Source organism: Tasmannia lanceolata, unplaced genomic scaffold (assembly GCF_043159265.1).
Source record: "Tasmannia lanceolata isolate RefF3 unplaced genomic scaffold, GAP_Taslan_0.1 ptg000013l, whole genome shotgun sequence".
In the NCBI taxonomy this organism is placed as follows: Eukaryota; Viridiplantae; Streptophyta; class Magnoliopsida; order Canellales; family Winteraceae; genus Tasmannia; species Tasmannia lanceolata.
Genome location: NW_027518690.1, coordinates 18,635,428 through 18,656,623, shown reverse-complemented (window position 1 = coordinate 18,656,623; position 21,196 = coordinate 18,635,428). Strand labels below are relative to the sequence as shown.

General features: G+C 37.8%; 1 protein-coding gene across 1 annotated transcript; it reads left to right on the top strand.

Annotated features, from left to right (window-relative positions):
• The first annotated feature begins 2,185 nt into the window (after positions 1-2,185).
• LOC143891047 (uncharacterized) lies at positions 2,186-2,944 on the top strand. Its single transcript, XM_077395700.1, has one exon. The coding sequence runs from the start codon at positions 2,186-2,188 to the stop codon at positions 2,942-2,944; it is 759 nt and encodes a 252-aa protein (XP_077251815.1).
• Positions 2,945-21,196: the final 18,252 nt, after the last annotated feature.

Below are 21,196 nucleotides of genomic sequence, written 5' to 3'. Positions count from 1 at the left end.
AGTAGATGCAATAATATCGTTTATTGAATGATAATATGATATATGATTAGATCTGATGATGTGTTATACAATTATATGAACATTGTTAATGGGTGAGTGTAATGTTCCTTTTTAGGAACATTGATCGAGGACTGTGCTCCGTCATGTTCAAGGGCCACCCTTTTGATCATTCTCAAGAAGGCACCCCTTATGGTGCTAATGTGGGCATAAGCCAAGGGCCATCTTCGTGTGGGGACCACTCAGTGGACCGAAGACCAGATGAAGTTGCAAGGTTTGAGCGATGTGGGGCCCCTTTTTATGTGTTTGGGCATCATCCGTGGGGCTAGACTGAGTGATGGTGGCCCAATTGTGGGACCATTGGAGTGGAAGTCCCTCTTTAGTGCATTGGCCAGGGAGCCATCTGGTGTCCAAATGGCCCATAAGATGGCCTTATTTTGTACTAATCCTCCTTGGCAAAAATGATACGAGCACCACTCTTTTTGAATATAAGTGCTTGACTTGGAATGAGGGTGGTATGCAATCAAGACATTCAAAGAACTTATCTCCTATGCTAGTGAAGCAACCAACTTAGAAGGCAGTGGGTTTTCTAATTGGACGGTGCAGTGAACACCCCATCTATCCTCCATCCTCCATCCTCCTTGCAGCAGTGTGCCCTTGGAGATCACCCATATTCCACAACCATTGAAGAGAGCATCCCCTCCTTCGAGCCAAGCTTCCCCAAGACCACATGTTATGTTTCTATTCTCTTCTTTGTAATTGGCGATTAGAAATTTCCCAATCATCCCTCTTATGAGAGCCATAGCTCTATTCTCTTATATAAAGCCATTTTTTTGGTGGGTTGAGTGACTTGGAATTGCAAAACAGTCCCTATAAATTGGTGCAATGGAAATGTTTGATGAAATGTCTATGTGAGTTGCCTTCCATTTTTGTAGTTAACATGTTTGTTGAGGGTTAAAGGCCCGTCATTTAGATAGCAGAAAAGGGTCATTACAGTGGGGATGGGAGGCCAACGAGCTATCCCCGGATATTAGACGTCAAGGGTGATAAGCGCTAACCCTTGTCGATGCGGAATCCTCTGGAGACTATAAGTCCTGGGCCGTAGGATCTGCCATAACAAGCCCTCACGGAACCGACCGTGCAGGCAAAGGTAAAAAGCTATGTGGGGCCGGAGTACCTTGGGTAACCATTCCATATTTCATATTGCACCTAGTTATTCTCATTGTTACTCATATTTCCATTATTCCATATAACCTCTTAAGTTTTATTCCTGCGTATTTTAGATTGTAATTCTATTCAGTAGATTATATTACTGTTTACTCTTTTATTGTCTTCCATACTTGGTTGGGTCACTGAATGACCCTGCTAGATCGTTGTATCTAATGTTGCTCAAACATTTCAGGATTTTCAACAGCGGATGACTCGGAAGAGTGAATAGTCGAATGCGAGTCCTTGGTGTAGCCAGATAGCCTTAGCAAAAGGCTTCCTTAGTTTATTGTATTTCTGAAATATGTTATATTATTCATTGTAATCAACTTTTATTAGAATAAGATCGCTCAGTTTGTAGTTGTATTTTGTCTCTGATCTTGTGATAACAAATCGGACTTTTGGCTGTAAAAAAAAAAATAGAGTCCAAAAAAATCCAGGTCGTTACAGTTGGTATCAAAGCTTAGGTTTACATAAAATCTGGTGCTTGTGAGTATAAGTCATAGGAAAAGAGTAGTTAAATGGATATAAAATAGTACATCCACAATAAAGCTTCGCAACACATAAATGGAATAAATAAAATTCAAAATTTGTCACTTCTAAGGAACGATAAATGTTTTCTAAGTTATTAGAAAATAAATACAGAACTTCACATATTTGTTCTCTTGACAGATGTATCAGAGGAGGGATAAGAATAACAATGGTCGAGGAAACAGTCGAGGAAACGCCGGCCGTGAGAAAAATTCAAGTAATGGTGGTGTGCCTGAACCTGAATAAGTTCTTAACGATCAAGGAGGATTTCAAATATTAGCAGAGATAGAGGAACCAACAGCAAACACAGGCAGCTAGCCAAGCGACTTTGCAAACAATTGCAACAAACTTAGGGGCTCTATAGGAGCCGAGACTTCAAGATGGAGCCACTCAGATACACAGACAATTCGGGAATTATCATCCTCCTGAGTTTGACGGGACAGGCGATCCGATGGAGGCGGAACGTTGGCAAGTGGCTGTCGAGCGAATCTTGGCTGTTATGGAGTGCACTGATGCACAAAAAGTTCGCCTTGCCTCCTTTTTACTTCAAGGAGAGGCAGGCATATGGTGGCAGACGATGGAGCAGGCCTATCCTACTGTCAGAGAAGAGACTTGGATGCAGTTTAAGACACGTTTTGATGAGCAGTATTTTCCAGCTCATGTTAAGGATCAATTGGCAAACCAGTTCGTAGATTTGAAGCAAGGGAGCATGACTATTGCTCAGTATGGGTCCAAATTCAGAGAGTTGTCCCGTTATGCGCCGGGGTACGCCGCCACAGAAAGGGACAAGGTCAGGAAATTTAGTGATGATCTTTGCCCAACCATCATGGAGAATATCATTAACTTAGGATCACGCACTGTAGTTGAGGCTTGTGAAAAGGCTGAAGTGGCAGAACGAACTAAGAAGATTGTGCAGACAGCAAGGTCGCAACACCAGGTAAACAGAAATCAGGGTCCCCCACTGAAAAAGCCTAGGACTAAAGGTAGGCAGCCTAATGCATTGTGTCCTCACTGTGGGAAGACTCACTCAGGGCAGTGTTGGAAAACTATGAACGTATGCTATCAGTGTGGAGATCCTAACCATAGGAGGAAAGACTGTCCTAAGGCAAAACAATACAATCAACCTTGCCCTCCACCTCCACAGCAACAGGCTCACCCTCCACTTCTACAGCAACAAAACCAATGGAGAGAAAATCATAACCGCGTTTAGAATCAAGGGAGAAATGCACCACCGACATCCGTAAACCGAGTCTTTGCCCTCAACCAACAAGATGCGGAGGCTTCAGATGCCGTTATCGAATGTGAACTCCTTATAAATAATATACCTGCTCATATTTGGATTGATTTTGGCTCTACTTTATCTTTCATATCTCCTGCTTTTGTTCAAGAATTAAATCTGACCCTGTGCCTATATTAAATTCCTTGAGAGTAGCTACACCTCTAGGAGATGTAGAAATTACTAATCTAATATGTAAGTGTAGACACCCCCCCATTTTGATCGTGCCCTAAACCTTCCAATTTTGTGCGAAACCCCATCAAATGAATGAATTAGGGTCCCAAAATTCACCCTAAGCTAGGGTAGGATCCTACTAAGGTCCCTGCAAAATTTCGTCAGCATCCGAGTGCGTTTGCCTAGTGAACGAGCTGAGAGAGAATCATAGTGTAAACCAGAAAGGGGGGTGAATATATCCTGAGAGGGGGGCGAATTTATCCTGGAAAGGACGAATCTGGGCCTAAAAAGACGCGGTTTGCGCACGCCCGTTCATCAATTTATCCTGTTTAACACAGTGCACACACGTAAATTTGTCCCTGTTTAACACAATACATGCACGCAAGTCTATCTCTGTTTAGCATAGATTCACCCATTTCAACCCCTGTTTCACACAGTTTTCCCCACTTCCGTCCTGTTTCAACACAGTTTTCACTATGTTGCTACCCAGTTTTTAGCTCACATATCTGCCCAGTTTTTTTTTTTTTTTGGTACAAATTCTGCTCATTTTTCTACACAACTGCTGCCTTATATGCGTAATTGTTATCCCATGTGTTCACACTTCACTCTTGATATTGGTAATCCTCTTGTCTTAGATGAGAAAGATAACATTTTGGGAATCTTTTGTTTGTAGTAATGCTAGTGTCATTTGCTTGGAATATATTATCATATTGTGATGGCACCCATTGGGCGTAATTTTTTGGGTTGGCTAGTTGTTTATGCTAAAATCTGATTTAACTCCTCTTGTATCATTTTCACTTGACCATTGCAGTAGTTATTCAAAGACTATTACAAATCTTGATTTTTTTAGATAAGTTCAATGTTATTAAAATAGCAAGCTTAGAACAGATTTTTTTTATGATATCATGGACTGTGTTATGTGTTTGTGATTATGTGTGAATCTAAGAATGTGTGTATGGAATGAGGAAATGTTCACTTAGTTTATTATAGTTAGAAATTTATAACAGCTCTCATGTTGTTGTTTAAATATTAGTATGAATTTGTGTGTGAGTTGGAATATGTAACTGTCCATAGGGATCTCCCTTAGAAGCTGCTGGAGACTTTAATATTTGATATTAAAATAGAAGGTTTGTATTTGGAATGGTTTCTTACATCTTACAGTTAGTTAGGTGGATTCAATATCATGGTTGAATAAGATTGGTTTGCACATTTTACATCATTTTGGGACCATAATAACAGTATATGTTTGCCCATGATAAGGGATATAAGGAGCTATGATGTGTACAGCCTTTCTTGTCACTTGGACGCTTGTATCTTACACTCTTTTGTTACTAGTAACCCCTTATATATATATATATATATATATATTTGTAAAAGAAAGTTGAATTGTTGTGGTTATTTGATTAAATGGTTAAGTTTCTTTGTCTGTATGTCATTAGTGAAGTAATTTGAGCACAATCATGGTCCATCATGTGTAATGTCACATGTCAATGATAACAATTTTTGAGTTTTATCCTTCTTAAAATGATCTGTTGGAATTCTTTAAAGTTTATCATCAGCCCCAAACCATATTGATATGTGTAGCCCCCAAATCATTTTTGATATGTGCAGCCCTCACTTTGTAGTGATAGGTGCAATCCTCACTTTGCTGCAACGTGGCAGTTTACATTATTTTTAATATGAGCAGTTCATCTTTTATTGTTTAGTTATAAAAATGTTTATAACACCTCCTCAACACTTTGGCCATCTCCATGCTGTACAGGTTCAATTTTTTTTAGCTAATATTTAAGTTGTTTCAATTTAGTTGTATCATCATATATAATTGAGTATTTGATTCCTCCCATTGCTGTCCCATTGCTGTTCCACGGGTTATACATTCATATTTATGATTTTTTTTACTTAGTTCAGAAGTACATATTTGCTGTCCACTGTCATATGGCTGTTGTCCAATAGATTTTAACACTATACAGTTCATGACTTGACTTTTGTTTTGATAATGATACAGTCCATATATCAGCCTTGTGCTGGCCTAGTTCATCCCTTATTTTGCATAATTCATGTCATGGTTTGTATGGTTAATTGGTATCGCATGATCATTTGAGAAATATTTTAACGTGTGCTTATATAGAATGTTCTCCAAATCAATGAATGATTAGGCTTTTGATTGATTCTTAGTAATTGTGCTAATGAGAGAAACATTGAACAAGCTATGTCTCGGCCGAAAAGCCGAAGTCTCTTGGAGACAAGCTTTGTCTCCTTAATGAGTCAATCCATAGGAGGCTATCCCAGAAAGGCAGATCAGAGGTTTCCTTGGGAAAGTTCAATACTTGAGAAGGTTCATATCTCATTTAACTATGACATGTGAACCAATTTTCAAGCTTTTAAAGAAGAATTCCTTGAAGAAGTGGAATGATGAATTCCAGGAAGCGTTTGAAAAAGTTAAGCAATGTTTATCTTTGCCTCCTGTCTTATCACCCGTCATTAATGGCCAACCTTGTTGATGTATTTGTCGATTACAAATACTGCGATGGGATGTATGCTTGCTAAGAAAGATGCAGGGTCTAAAAGGGAGAAGCCCATCTATTACATCAGTAAAAAAATGCTAGAATATGAGTTAAAGTACACTGTTTTGGAAAAGACTTGTCTAGCATTAGTTTGGGCTACCCAAAGGCTTAGACACTATCTGTTATCGAACAAGGTATTTTTATTGTTACGGATGGATCCGTTGAAGTACTTGTTTGAAAAACCCCCTTACAGGAAGAACTGCAAGGTGGTTATTGTTATTGTCTGAGTTCGACATCATTTATGTCACTCAGAAGTCCATCAAAGGACGGGTTATAGCAGAGCAATTAGCTGATGCTCCTGTTGAGGAGAGTGCTTTTCTGAAGGCTGAGTTTCCTGATGAAGATATCATGGATATTGAAGAGAAACTCTGAGTACTAGATGGTCGATGTATTTTGACGGAGCAGTCAATAACCGGGGTCAAGGAGTGGGTGCATTTTTGATATCTCTAAAGAAAGAGTATATCCCTATATCCATCAAGCTTCAGTTTGAGTGCACGAATAGCATGGCAGAATATGAAGCTTGTATTGCAGGACTTGAGGCGACTTTAGCTCTTCAAATTCAGGACATAGATGTGTTTGGGGACTCAATGCTTATTATTTGTCAGATCAATGGGAAATGGAAAACTCGAGAGGATAAATTGATCCCTTATAATACATATTTGGAATATTTGGTTAAAAAATTTAAGAATATTATTTTTACTCACTTGTCAAGAACCAGGAACCATTTTGCTGATGCTTTGGCTACTTTGGCTTCGATGCTTGACATCTCTGCAACTATGGAAGTCCAACCCTTGGCTGTGAGATTACAGTGGGCTCCGGCGCATGTGAATGTAATTGAGATATCAGCCAGGTGTCCAAATAGGAAGCCGTGGTTTATTGACATCAGGAACCTCATTTCTGGTAAAGGACATCCTCCTGAAGCTTCAAGTAAAGAGAGGAAGACTCTTCAGAGATTAGCTGCTAACTTCATCATTTGTGGTGAAGAGCTGTACATGCAATCTTTTGATGGTATTCAACTCCTGTGTGTGGATGAGGACAAAGTTGCAGAGCTTATTGAGCAGACCCATGAAGGAGTTTGTGGCCCTCAGATGAATGGGAAGATGTTATCTAGAAAGATTTTGAGACTTGGTTTTTATTGGCCCACAATGGAGGTAGAGTGCTTTGCTTTTGTGAAGAAATGTCACAAGTGCCAGGTCTATGCGAATCTCATTCATATTCCTCCTTCAGAGTTGCATTCTTTGTCTTCGCCATGGCCATTCTCAGTATGGGGAATAGACATAATTGGGAAGATTTATCCGAAGTCCTCGAGTGGGCATGAATACATTTTGGTATCTATCGATTATTTTACGAAGTGGATCGAGGCTGCATCCTATGCTTCCATAACTTCGAACACAGTTGCGAAGTTTATCCGTACAAATATTATTTGTAGATACGGAGTACCCCATGAGCTGATTTCAGATAATGGGTCACATTTCAAAATGGAGGTCCTACACCTGTGTGAAGAGTTCAAGATAAGACATCATAAGTCATCTCGCTACAGACCACAGACAAATGGGGCTGTAGAGGCAACGAACAAGAGTATCAAAGTCATTATCAGTAAGGTGACTAAGACTTATAAAGACTGGTCGAACAAACTTCCATATGCTTTGTGGGCTTATCGGACATCGATCAGGTCTTCGACAGGTACGACTCTGTATTCTTTGGTGTATGGAATGGAAGCAGTTTTGCCGGTTGAGCTGAGAATTTTCTCTTTGAGAGTGATGATAGAAGCTAACTTACCAGAGTCTGAGTGGGCAAAAGCCAGACATGATGAGCTGCAGATGATAGATGAAAAGAGGCTGAGAGCCTTATATCACATTCAGGGATATCAAAGGCGGATTGAGAGAGCTTTCAACAAGAAAGTTCGAGTCCGTGACTTGAAGCCTGGAGATCTTGTTTTGAAGTCCAACAGGGCACCGATATTTGACCCGAGAGGGAAATTCAGGCCAAACTGGTCTGGTCCTTACATCATTGATGAAGTCCTGCCTGGAAAAGCCGTAAGACTCCTCAATGAAAACGGAGAAAAATTAAATGAACCTACAAACTTTGATCAGTTAAAGAAATATTATGCCTGATACACCAGGAGGCCATCTTTAATCGATTTGAGCTTTAAACCAACAACCTATATGTTTAAAACCATTTTGCAAACTTTTTGTGCCAATAAAAAGAATAATACTTCATTTCTTTGACAAACTCAAACCAGGGGCATCTTTTATGACTTGCGTCATAAAAGATATTGAACCTGAACTACGTTATGACCTGATCCCTTTTTACAGGGTACGTAGGTAGCCTGATTAATTCAGGTTCGGTCACATCTTTTGTAACATTTTGAAAATAAAAATCTTTGAAACCCCAAAAAGGGAGAACTACGCAGACCTGATTCCCATTTTCTTCAGGGATACGTAGGCAGTCTGGAAGGTCCAGATTCGGTTTAAAAACATTCAAACACACCAATGTTTACCCTGCTTGAACCTAAGCCTACCTGAAAGTCCTTCTAGTGTATTTTAGGCCCAGGTTTGTAGAGAAACAAAAAAAATGGAGTCTTAGACCCGCTAGACCGAAAACCCGCAAGGGCAGTCTAGGCAAAAGTTAGGGTCATTCACCCGCTAAGCTGAAAACCCGAAAGGGCGGCTTAGGCAAAAATTAGGGTGCAGAGCCTGCTGGATGGAAAATCTGTAAGGACAGACAGTCCAGGCAAAAATTAAGGCATGCGGTCCGCTAAATCGAAAACCTGAAAATGCGATTTTTGTCATGGCAGTGACTTCATGCAGAAAGGACAATTTCAAGAGTCAGCTAGACTTTCTTTTTCTTTAGCATTACTTCAATGTCTGAGTAAGCGCCAGCAAGGCTTTCTCTGATACTCTTTGAGTTAGGGAGGTTGAGACTAAGCAATCCAAAGGGATAATAACCATAACTGAAATACCGAAAAGAGGGATGAAACGCCTTTAAAAGCGGTATTCAAAAGATTTTAAGAGTGGTTGGCTTTTACCATTTTAAAATATTTATCAGTTTGAGAAGCAGATTCAATCTCTATTAGTATAAAAGTCATGTGTTTGTCAAAGTCCTCGTTTTGTTACTTGTCAAAATCTTTCTTTTGTCGAGTCGAGTTCAAGTTCCGAAGTCTTGTTAGTCAAAGTTCTCCCAAAGTTGGGGTGATAGAAAACCCTCAGAGAAGCAGAGAATTCGTGGCTTTTGTGAATAATGTGAAACCGAGCAGAGTTCAGAAAGTGACAGACTCTTAAACTCCTTTATAGTATCAGCAGATGGCAGAAATGAAAAGAATTTTTAGTGGAACAAGTTTCTTGTACCTGTGAAAAGCCTTGTAAATTCAAGTGTTCATGAGAAGAATCTTTTGTAAATCCTAAGTGTTTGATAATGAAAAGCCTTTGGCCTATTTTTCTTGTGTTGCTCTATAATGAATCTTGTTATGGAAGTAATCATACTAGGGGCATCTTTTATAACTTACGTCATAAAAGATGTCAATCAAGTAATGATTTCTGAGATGGATATTTTCATCAGATAGAGACTAGAGAAGTTTGAACATGCTCTTTTGAGTTGAACTCCTCAGTCTAGTTGGTCTCCTTTGGAATCAGATCTTTTGGAAATTCTTTACCCCAATGAAGTCTAAAATTTATTCTAACAATCTTCAAACTTCGGTTGAATGTTTTTCACATTTTTTTTTTAATAAGGTAGAAAGTTACCAGAGCCTGTATCTCATGACCTGGTCATTTCCTTTCATCAATTTGAAAATTTTATGATGTCTTTTCCTTCAATCATCTAGTGTTTTGAGTTTCTAATAAGGTTAAAAATTGAGTACTCCGTGTTTCACGTTTTTGATTTTCTTTCATCGTTTTGAGAAGTTTTCAATAAAATGGGAAATTACTGGAGTCTGTGCAGGGCAGTTTGGTCTTTTTCTTTAGTTTTCGAAAACAACTCTTTGAGTGTTTGGTTTTATACTCGTTTTGGTGAAGTTTTCATACAGTGATAAAAAAAAAACTCTTTGAGTGTTTGGTTTTGTATCTGTATGGAGCTGGTTTATGCGGCACCATACAAATCAAGGTTGATCCGCAATGTGTTGCTACCTAATGAGGTTAGGGGTAAGGCATATCTGCGAGGGTTCATATGGAGCTGGTTTATGCAGAGCCTTATGAATCTGGGTTTACATGGAGCTGATTTATGCAGTGCCATGTAAATCTTGGGTGATTCGCTACCTTGAAAGAGAGGAGCCAGAGTTACCTTGATAGCTAAACAAATGGATTTTCAGTAATGGTCTGTATAGCTATCGCCCTGGTTTTAAACTCTTTGAGTGTTTGGTTTTATGTTTAATATCGTATATATGTGAAGGGTTCGCATGTAGCTGGTTTATGCAGCACCGTATTTATTTTGAAAAATCGCATGTGGCTGGTTTATGCGGCACAACATTTATTTTGAAAAATTGCATGGAGCTGGTTTATGCAACACCATGTTTTTTGAAAAAGAAATTTTTGGATGTTTGGTTTTGTAATATCTGTGAGGGGTTCATATGGATCTGATTTTTGCAGAACCATAAGAATTTGGATTTATGAAGAGCTGGTTTATGCAACATTGCATATATAAAAAAAAAAACTTTTGAGTGTTTGTTTTTATGATTGTTTTGGTATATCTAAGAGAAGGTTCATATGGATCTGGTTTGTGCAGAACCATACGAATTTGGATTTCTATGGAGCTGGTTTATGTGGCACCATATAAGATAAAAATTCTTTGAGTGTTTGTGATTTCAAAAATGAAAGAGTGTTTGTGTTTTATGATTGTTTAGTTGATTTATGAGCGTTAGAGAGAGAGAGTATCTCTTTGAGATGTCATGGTTCTTAATTTTTTTAGGATTAGTGAGAGATCATTTCCCTATTTGTTTTAAGTCCTGTAATGTCTTTTTGTTGTTTTAGTTTTGTGAATATCATTTTCAAACAAAAAACCCAAAAAATACTTTCTTTTGTTTTCGGGTCGATCAAAATGTGTTGTCTATTCGACTTTGGCATTCGCGCGACAAGCACGCTTTGCCAAAGAGGGGCATCTGTAGACACCCCATTTTGACCGTGCCCTAAACTTTTCAATTTTGTGCGAAACCCCATCAAATGAATGAATTAGGGTCCCAAAATTCACCCTAAGCTAGGGTAGGATCCTACTAAGGTCCCTGCAAAATTTCGTCAGCATCCGAGTGCGTTTGCTTAGTGAACGAGCTGAGAGAGAATCATAGTGTAAACCAGAAAGGCGGGTGAATATATCCTGAGAGGGGGGCGAATTTATCCTGGAAAGGACGAATCTGGGCCTAAAAAGACGCGGATTGCGCGCGTGCGTTCATCAATTTTTGTGCGCCTATCAAATGGTAGTGCCCATATCCGCACCCTATTTTGCTATAAATATATGTTTAAGCTCATTATTTGAAAAAAAAAGAAAAAAGAAGAGAATTTTCATTTTCCCTTTCTAGAGAGAGAAACTCTGCGAAGCTAGAGAGAGAGAGAGTAGATCTCGTGCGATCCAAACCCTAAACCCGTTCCTCGTTCTTCTCCGATCGTTTTTCCGATTGATTTTCCGGTCGTATTCTCTTCTCCGGCAAGCTCGACATCTCCAGCCGGCCTTGTTCTTTCTTCAGATTCTCTTTATTCTTAAGATCAGAGGAGTTCACACAGATTCTACTTCATTTGTTTTCTTTTCCTTTGCCGTATCAAAGATCTACTCAATCGAGGCTCGAATTTCAGCATCCTTTTGGCGTGAATCTAGATCTAGTTCGATTTTTTTTATTTGATCGAAGAATAAAGAGAGGTTTTCAAAAGAAGAAGAGATTGTGATTATCTCAGATTTGTGAGGAGGAAATGCTTTGTTTTAGTCAATTTAAGTGAAGGTTCTATTATTTGCCGAGGATCGTAAGTTTGCTCAAAGATCAGGTGAGTGTTATTCTTAAATTTTGTTAGAATATGAAGAGTACTTATTTTAATCATAGAATTCTTGAATCTTTTATCCTTCTAAAAAGATATAAGCTGCCGCTTGTGTTTTAATTATATTGATTTCCATGAGATAACTGTAGCCAAGGCCTTGATGTGAGAATTATGACTTATGTTCTTTCTCTGCTTATATCTTTTGAGGTATGAGGGATCTTCTATATTTCATACTTTAAAATAAGTATATGTTTATGAACAAGTAAGAAATTCTGTGTTGATTAGTGGAATATAAATTTTTTTTTAACTGATAGAGTTTAGACTTGATGTTTTACTCTGTTGATCTGGCATTTATAATTGATAATCTTTGATGAATCTTGCTAAATAAGTATTGATTTCTGATATTTCATTCAAATCGAAATTTCTTGAGGAATTAAAGAGATATTGAATAAATTCTATTATGTGCGTCAGATTTTGTTGTTTTGATTTGTAATAAGATTAAGGTGAAAGATGCTTTGTACCCTTGATGATTAAATTCATATAGTCGATTTTTATCTGGTTCAGAATAGTGAAAATTCGTGCTCATTGATATCGTGTAAAAAAAAAAAAAGTTATATGTATAGGACACAATTTCTGATTCTTTATGGGGAGAACTGTATGTTTTGAAAGAGAATTAACTAAATGGTTAACAAATGATGATCTGTTAGCTTAAGTGTTTCTAAACAAAAAAAGAGCATTGGAACAATTTGGAATTCGGTTTTAGGGAGCTAAGAAGCATTCGTAAAAATTCTGAAATTGTTAATTGTGACTGTGTTGATTTTTATTTTATTTTTTCTCAAGGAGTTAGCAAGATGATCTTGGTCAAGTTAGCTTGTTGGAAAAGATTTCATGTTTCAATTTGTGTCCATAAGGTTTAAAAAAAAAATGATTTCAATATTCTATAGTTGTTTTACTTCCTTAAGAAGCTACCGAGTGCTGTTTGAGAACGAAGGCTTAAGATCAGAGTAAACTTCAAAGGGTCTGATGTCTGGGGTGTTATATCTCTATGCTTTTGTGAAATACTCAAGAGGGGGGGTGAATTGAATTTAACTCAATATTAGGCCTTTTGAAAATTATCTATAAACCCTAATTGGAATTTTTCTTTACTTAATTAAATATTTGGTTAGTGCAAATATAGTTGAAAGAACAAAGTGAAATGCCAAACCAAAACAAAAATGGAAATGCAAGAGTGAGAAATTGACACACCGATATATAGTGGTTCGGCCAACGGCCTACTCCACTCTACTCAAGGTCGCACTTGAGGGATTCCACTATAGGAGACCTCCACGATGCCCGGCTCCGAGGCGGTTACAAAGGCGGTTACAAATCCAAGGGATATTAAACAAGGATGCCCTTACACCTTTACAAAGACTCTCCTTCTCCGCCGAGTTCTAAGCGGTTGCTCTCTAGGGAATTAAAAAGGGAATGCCCTAGCCACCTATACAAGATTTGAAAGAGAATAGCTTGGCTTCTTCTTGAAAGCTAGATGCTCTTTGTAGACCCTTGATTGCTCTTCAAAGATGGTGATTTGCAAGTGAAAGCACTACTATATCCAAACTCAAAAGATTCACAAGTGAAAGGCAAGTTTGGGATGAAAAACAAAAACTCAAGCTAAAATGGATTGCAAATGTTTTTGATGCTTAAGGATGTTTTTCAAAGATCAAGAGAGACTGAAAAACTTCTCTACATGTTGTATATATAACCACACCAAAGAATATGACCGTTTGGGGGTGGACATATCAAAAACCAACAATTAATTTGAATCCCAACGGCTATTTTTTAGTCTGTCGCGAGGTTCTCGGAGTTCCGAGAACCATTCTCGGAGTTCCGAGAAATATTCTCGGAGTTCCGAGACAACGGCCAGAAGAAATAAAATTTCTACTGGACCATTTCTCGGAGTTCCGAGAAATTGTCTCGGAGTTCCGAGAAAATGTCCAGATGCTACTGGACCTTTTCTCGGAGTTCCGAGGGAACTCTCGGAGTTCCGAGCTCGGAGCTCCGAGAAAAATCTCGGAGTTCCGAGAAGCCTAAAAATCCGCAGTTTTTGATTTTTATTGCAAATTTGATTTTTAGCTTTTGGAACTCAACTCCTATGGTTATTTTGGAATGTTTATGAGGGTCCCAACATGTTGGTCCACCACATAACCATTCACTAATGCATTTTAAGTTCTTAAGTGTTCTTTGAAAAACAAGTTGAAAACACTTTGCCTTGACTTGGAAATCTAAAGAGAAAGGATGTACAATGATACCTATGTAGTCTTCAACTTCTCTTTAGTCTTGGTCTTCAATTGATCTTCCATCTTGTGTATGCTTTGCTTGAGAGATGAGGTGAGCTTCACTTAGCTCCTTTGACTCTTGTATGGGATATCTCCAAGCATGACCATGTTGTGTGTTGGTTTCTTCAATGATCAATCCTATCTCAAACACAACACTTCAAAGCAAATTGATTAGTATTCAAAAACACAATCAATTATGTTTAGAATCATCAAAACAAGATAGGAGAGTAGACCCTTGGGCTTACAATCTCCCCCTTTTTGATGATGACAAACAAAATTGATTATGAGGTGTGTGTGGAGTGACATAGTAGGCAAGTGAATACTAGAACTCCCCCTCAATATATGCACACATATAAATGATACAAGTTATAAGCAAGTGGTGCATATAGTCAATTGAATAGATAATCAATTTCAAACTTCTCCCCCTTTTGTCATCGACAGAAAGGGTGTAAAAAAAATGTAGGAGTGGATAACTCCCCCTAAATCAATGCTTATGGTATAAAAATATATAACTAAGTAATGTACATATACCTGTTCATGATCGAGATGTTGACATATGTCAAGATGTTAGGTATTTTAATTAAAGTGAAGATACCTCTCCAACTTAGAAAAAAACTAAGAAGGCTAAGAATATCAATTGAGTGATTTTTAAGATTAAAAATTGACATCTCATTCATGCAGATACTACCAAACAAAGATTATATATATAGATACTATATAGATAAGCTGGTTAAAGGCACAAAGTATTTATTTGGCAATTTCTTTGATTTGATCCGCACTCCATATGTTTAAGGCACTTCGGATATAGCAAATTCTATCATCACTAAGGGGTTTTGTAAAGATATCCGCTAATTGTTCTTCAGTGTTGATATATTTTAAGCAAATATCCCCTTTTTGTGAGTGATCTCTGATGAAGTGGTGCCTAATCTCAATGTGTTTTGTTCTTGAGTGTTGTATGGGGTTCTTTGTTAAGCTTATAGCACTAGTATTGTCACATTGGATGAGAATATTTTCCATTTTGATTGCATAGTCCATCAATGTGCTTTTCATCCATAGGACTTGAGCACAGCAAGCTCCAGCTGCCACATATTCTGCTTCTGTTGTGGACAGAGCTACTGAATTTTGCTTCTTGCTAAACCATGAAACAAGTGATTTACCCAAGAATTGGCAAGTCCCACTAGTGCTTTTCCTATCTACTCTACATCCAGCAAAGTCTGCATCTGAATATCCGATGAGAGTGAAGGAAGATGATCTTTCATACCACAGTCCTAGACTTTGGGTTCCTTTTAAGTACTTGAAGATCTTCTTAACTGCCGATAGGTGAGATTCTTTAGGATCCGATTGAAATCGAGCACAGAGACAGACAGTAAACATAATGTCTGGTCTGCTGGCTGTCAAATAGAGCAAACTACCTATCATACCCCTATACAGTTTCTGATCCACAGATTTGCCAAATTCATCTTTTTCTAGCTTAGCAGTAGTACTCATGGGAATTCTTGATGTCTTACTGCTATCCATGCCATACTTCTTTAATAACTCCTTTGTATATTTTTCTTGATTTAAAAATATTCCATTTTTGTATTGTTTAATTTGAAGTCCTAAGAAGTAGGTTAACTCTCCCATCATGCTCATTTCAAATTCATTTTTCATTAAGGTTGCAAATTCATCACACAATTTTTGATTAGTTGAGCCACAGATGGTATCATCCACATAGATTTGGACAAGGAGGATATCATGATTTTCTCTTTTGATAAATAAGGTTTTATCCACCTTTCCCATCTCAAATCCCTTTTCAACTAAGAAAGTGCAAAGCCTCTCATACCAAGCTCTAGGAGCTTGCTTTAATCCATATAAAGCTTTATCAAGCCTGAAGACATGATTTGGATGTTTGAAGTCTTCAAAACCTGGAGGTTGCTCAACATACACTTCCTCTTGGATATAGCCATTTAGGAAGGCACTTTTGACATCCATTTGATATAGTTTAAATCCTTTATGAGATGCATATGCCAAAAGTATCCTAATAGCCTCCATACGGGCAACAGGAGCAAATGTCTCATCATAATCTATCCCTTCCTCCTGATTGTACCCTTGGGCTACAAGCCTAGCTTTATTCCTAGTGATAATTCCATTTTCATCCAATTTATTTCTATACACCCATCTCGTGCCAATGACTGGATGATCACTAGGTCTAGGTACTAGCCTCCACACTTTGTTCCTTTCGAATTGACTTAGCTCTTCTTGCATAGCCATCAACCAATATTCATCCTTTTCAGCTTCCTTGATGGATTTTGGTTCTAATTCGGATAGGAACGCCAGATTGTTACTCACACTACGATAGTATGATCTAGTTCTTACTGGCAATGTGGCATCACCTAAGATTTGGGATTCAGGATGATCTACCAATGTTCTCCTATCCCTAGGCAATGAGTCATCATTTTCATTTTCTACTTCCTCACTAGGTAATGTATGACTTGTTGATGCATGAGGAGGAGCACTCAATTTTGGAAAAATATGTTCAACGGGTTCATCCTCATCATGTGGCATTTCTTGAGGTGTTGGCTCTCTTTCATCAAATGTCACATGCATGGATTCTTCTACTACTAGGGTTCTCCTATTAAATACTCTATATGCTTTGCTATGAGAAGAATACCCTAAGAATATTCCATCATCCGACTTCTTATCAAATTTATGTAAATTATCTCTAATGTTCAAAATGAAGCATTTACATCCAAACACTCTAAAATAACTTATATTTGGTTTCAAGTTTTTCCAAAGCTCATAAGGTGTTTTCTTAGAGATTGGCCTTAAGTATACCCTGTTTATGATATAGCAAGCGGTGCTAACCGCTTCCGCCCAAAAATATCTAGGGAGATCATTTTCATGCAACATTGTTCTAGCCATTTCTTGGAGAGTTCGATTCTTTCTTTCTACTACTCCATTTTGTTGAGGTGTTCTAGGTGCGAAAAAATTATGTTTAATGCCATGTTCATTACAGTAAGTGTCAAAGTGTACATTTTCAAATTCCGTTCCATGATCACTTCTAATGTGGGAGATGGCAACACCTTTTTCATTTTGAATTTGATTGCATAATGTTAGGAAGTTTTCATAAGTTTCATCTTTATGTCCTAGAAATATGACCCATGTGAATCGTGAGTAGTCATCAATAACTACAAACACGTACCTCTTTCCACCTAGGCTACTAGTCTTCATTGGTCCAAAAAGATCCATATGAAGTAGCTCCAAAGGGTAGGAAGTTGAAATCATATTTTTAGGTGCAAAAGAGCTTTTCAATTGTTTTCCTAATTGACAAGTTCTACAAATGTGATCCTTGATGAATTTGAACTTAGGCAATCCTCTAACACTTTCTTTTGAGGAGAGGGTCGAAATGAGATCCATTCCGGCATGACCCAACCTCCTATGCCATAGCCAAGAATCCTCACTAATGGCATTTAGACAAGTCACTTTTTGGAGTCTAAGATCATCTAGTCCAATTGTATAAATGTTATTGTCTCTAGACCCTATGAATTTTACTTCTCCATTTATCTTATTTTTAACAATGCATTTGTCGGGATTGAAGACAACTTCAAAACCATTATCACATAATTGACTAATGCTAATAAGATTATGGGACAAGCCATCAACAAAGAGTACATCATGTATGGGAGAGGTAGAGTTACCTATGGTGCCTTCACCTTTGACTTTTCCTTTCTTATCATCTCCAAAGGTAACTTCTCCACCATCCTTGAGTGATAGGGATGCGAATTGAGTGAGATCTCCGGTCATGTGTCTAGAGCATCCACTATCAAGGTACCATGTGTTCCTCTTGTTGTGGCTTTTAAGGCATACCTACATAGGAATAGGCAAGTGAGATCCCTTAGGTACCCAAATCTTCCTAATCTTGCTATGTTCATTTGTTTTCACTTTAGAGTTCAATTTGATCTTATCTTGTTTAGCATGCAAGCAAGCAACTTTATAATGACCTAACAATCCACAATAAAAGCAAATTTTGGTACTACTAGAGGAAGTCTTTTCAAGTTTGTTTTTATAGTTAGATATTGTGGTATTCCATCTATGTCCAAGTCCACTTTTGTCACTTGACATTCTTTGAAGATTTACAAGTTTATCCAATTTTAATGAACTATTTTCAAATTTTTCAAAGAGTTTCTTGAGTTCATCATATTCAAAAGATAGTTTACCGTTTTCATGCTTTAGTTTGTTATTTTCAATAGAAAGATTTTGTCGATTTTCATTCAAAGTCTTAATGGTAGCATTTAGCTCATGAATCTCTACTTTGCATTTTTCATTTTCATTATCTAAAAATTCATGATCCTTTTTTAACCAACCAAATTCTTTTGTCATGTTAGCAAGAGAATTTTCAAGTGATGCAATTTTATCAAATTGAATTTCAAGTTCATCATTTGCACTTTGTAAGGAATCTAAAACTTCTTGTAAGATAATGACATCATTTAAAGTGTTTACCTCATTGTTGTCATTTGTTGAGGCCATGAAGCACACATTTCTTGCTAATAGGCAATCTTCCCCATCATTTTGTTCGCCTTCGCTTTCAATCTCCTCATCCCATGTGGCGGACATTCCTTTCTTGCCTTCTCTTCTCTTGAAGCGGTTGTTTGAAGTAGGTTCATTGTTGAGTGGACAATCCGGGCGAATGTGTCCAAGCTTCTTGCAACCGTAACATCGGGGTTGAGAAGATCCATCACCAACTTCTTCTTTCTTCTTGAATGGAGGATTGGTCCTTCTATTTCTCATGCCTCCCATGTTTCTTTGCAAGAACTTGATCCTTCTTGTTAGGAGAGCTACTTCATCCTCGATGTCTTCCTTTGCATCTTCACTTTCACCTACATTACAAGCAAAAGCAATTCCTTTTCCTTTTTCGATTTTAGTTTCGATTTCGGGTGCTTTTGTTTTGAAAATCATTTCATGTGTGATCAAGGACCCTATAAGTTCATCTAGGTTCAAAGTGTTCATGTCCTTGGCTTCGGTGATTGCGGAGGTTTTGGATTCCCAAGACAAAGGTAGGGACCTAAGAATTTTAGTTACTAAATCTCTATTGGAAAATTGTTTTCCAAGTCCCCTTAATCCATTTACAAGGTTGGTGAATCTAGTGTACATGTCGGCAATTGTTTCATCGGGTGTCATTTGAAAAAGTTCGTATTGCCGAAAAATATGGTTCATTTTAGATTCTTTAACTTGATTGGTTCCTTCATGGGTGACTTCTAGAGTGTCCCAAATTTCCTTAGCCGAATTCAAATTTGATACTCTATTGAATTCTCCGGGAGATAGAGTACAAATGAGAGAATTCATGGCTTTGGCATTATAATTCGAAGCTTGTTGTTCGGCTTCGGTCCAATCATTTAAATTTCTTGTGGGTAGGATATATTCATTATTAATTGCTCTCCACATTTGATAGTCTTGAGTTAAAAAGATTTTCATTTTAGTTTTCCAAAAACCATAATTTGTACCATCAAAATAGGGTGGCCTAGTGTTTGAATAACCTTCATGATGTTGAGGGTAGTTTGCCATTTTTGAATCTTTACTCTAAACCGGTTAGGGTTTTCAAAAAAAATAGAGACGAGGCTCTGATACCAATTGAAATACTCAAGAGGGGGGGTGAATTGAATTTAACTCAATATTAGGCCTTTTGAAAATTATCTATAAACCCTAATTGGAATTTTTCTTTACTTAATTAAATATTTGGTCAGTGCAAATATAGTTGAAAGAACAAAGTGAAATGCCAAACCAAAACAAAAATGGAAATGCAAGAGTGAGAAATTGACACACCGATATATAGTGGTTCGGCCAACGGCCTACTCCACTCTACTCAAGGTCGCACTTGAGGGATTCCACTATAGGAGACCTCCACGATGCCCGGCTCCGAGGCGGTTACAAATCCAAGGGATATTAAACAAGGATGCCCTTACACCTTTACAAAGACTCTCCTTCTCCGCCGAGTTCTAAGCGGTTGCTCTCTAGGTAATTAAAAAGGGAATGCCCTAGCCACCTATACAAGATTTGAAAGAGAATAGCTTGGCTTCTTCTTGAAAGCTAGATGCTCTTTGTAGACCCTTGATTGCTCTTCAAAGATGGTGATTTGCAAGTGAAAGCACTACTATATCCAAACTCAAAAGATTCACAAGTGAAAGGCAAGTTTGGGATGAAAAACAAAAACTCAAGCTAAAATGGATTGCAAATGTTTTTGATGCTTAAGGATGTTTTTCAAAGATCAAGAGAGACTGAAAAACTTCTCTACATGTTGTATATATAACCACACCAAAGAATATGACCGTTTGGGGGTGGACATATCAAAAACCAACAATTAATTTGAATCCCAACGGCTATTTTTTAGTCTGTCGCGAGGTTCTCGGAGTTCCGAGAACCATTCTCGGAGTTCCGAGAAATATTCTCGGAGTTCCGAGACAACGGCCAGAAGAAATAAAATTTCTACTGGACCATTTCTCGGAGTTCCGAGAAATTGTCTCGGAGTTCCGAGAAAATGTCCAGATGCTACTGGACCTTTTCTCGGAGTTCCGAGGGAACTCTCGGAGTTCCGAGCTCGGAGCTCCGAGAAAAATCTCGGAGTTCCGAGAAGCCTAAAAATCCGCAGTTTTTGATTTTTATTGCAAATTTGATTTTTAGCTTTTGGAACTCAACTCCTATGGTTATTTTGGAATGTTTATGAGGGTCCCAACATGTTGGTCCACCACATAACCATTCACTAATGCATTTTAAGTTCTTAAGTGTTCTTTGAAAAACAAGTTGAAAACACTTTGCCTTGACTTGGAAATCTAAAGAGAAAGGATGTACAATGATACCTATGTAGTCTTCAACTTCTCTTTAGTCTTGGTCTTCAATTGATCTTCCATCTTGTGTATGCTTTGCTTGAGAGATGAGGTGAGCTTCACTTAGCTCCTTTGACTCTTGTATGGGATATCTCCAAGCATGACCATGTTGTGTGTTGGTTTCTTCAATGATCAATCCTATCTCAAACACAACACTTCAAAGCAAATTGATTAGTATTCAAAAACACAATCAATTATGTTTAGAATCATCAAAACAAGATAGGAGAGTAGACCCTTGGGCTTACATTTTGTTTCTGTTTGGAAAAATTATGATCATAACATTCGTTGATGTGTAATTTCTTTATCTTCTAGACTTACTGCACTT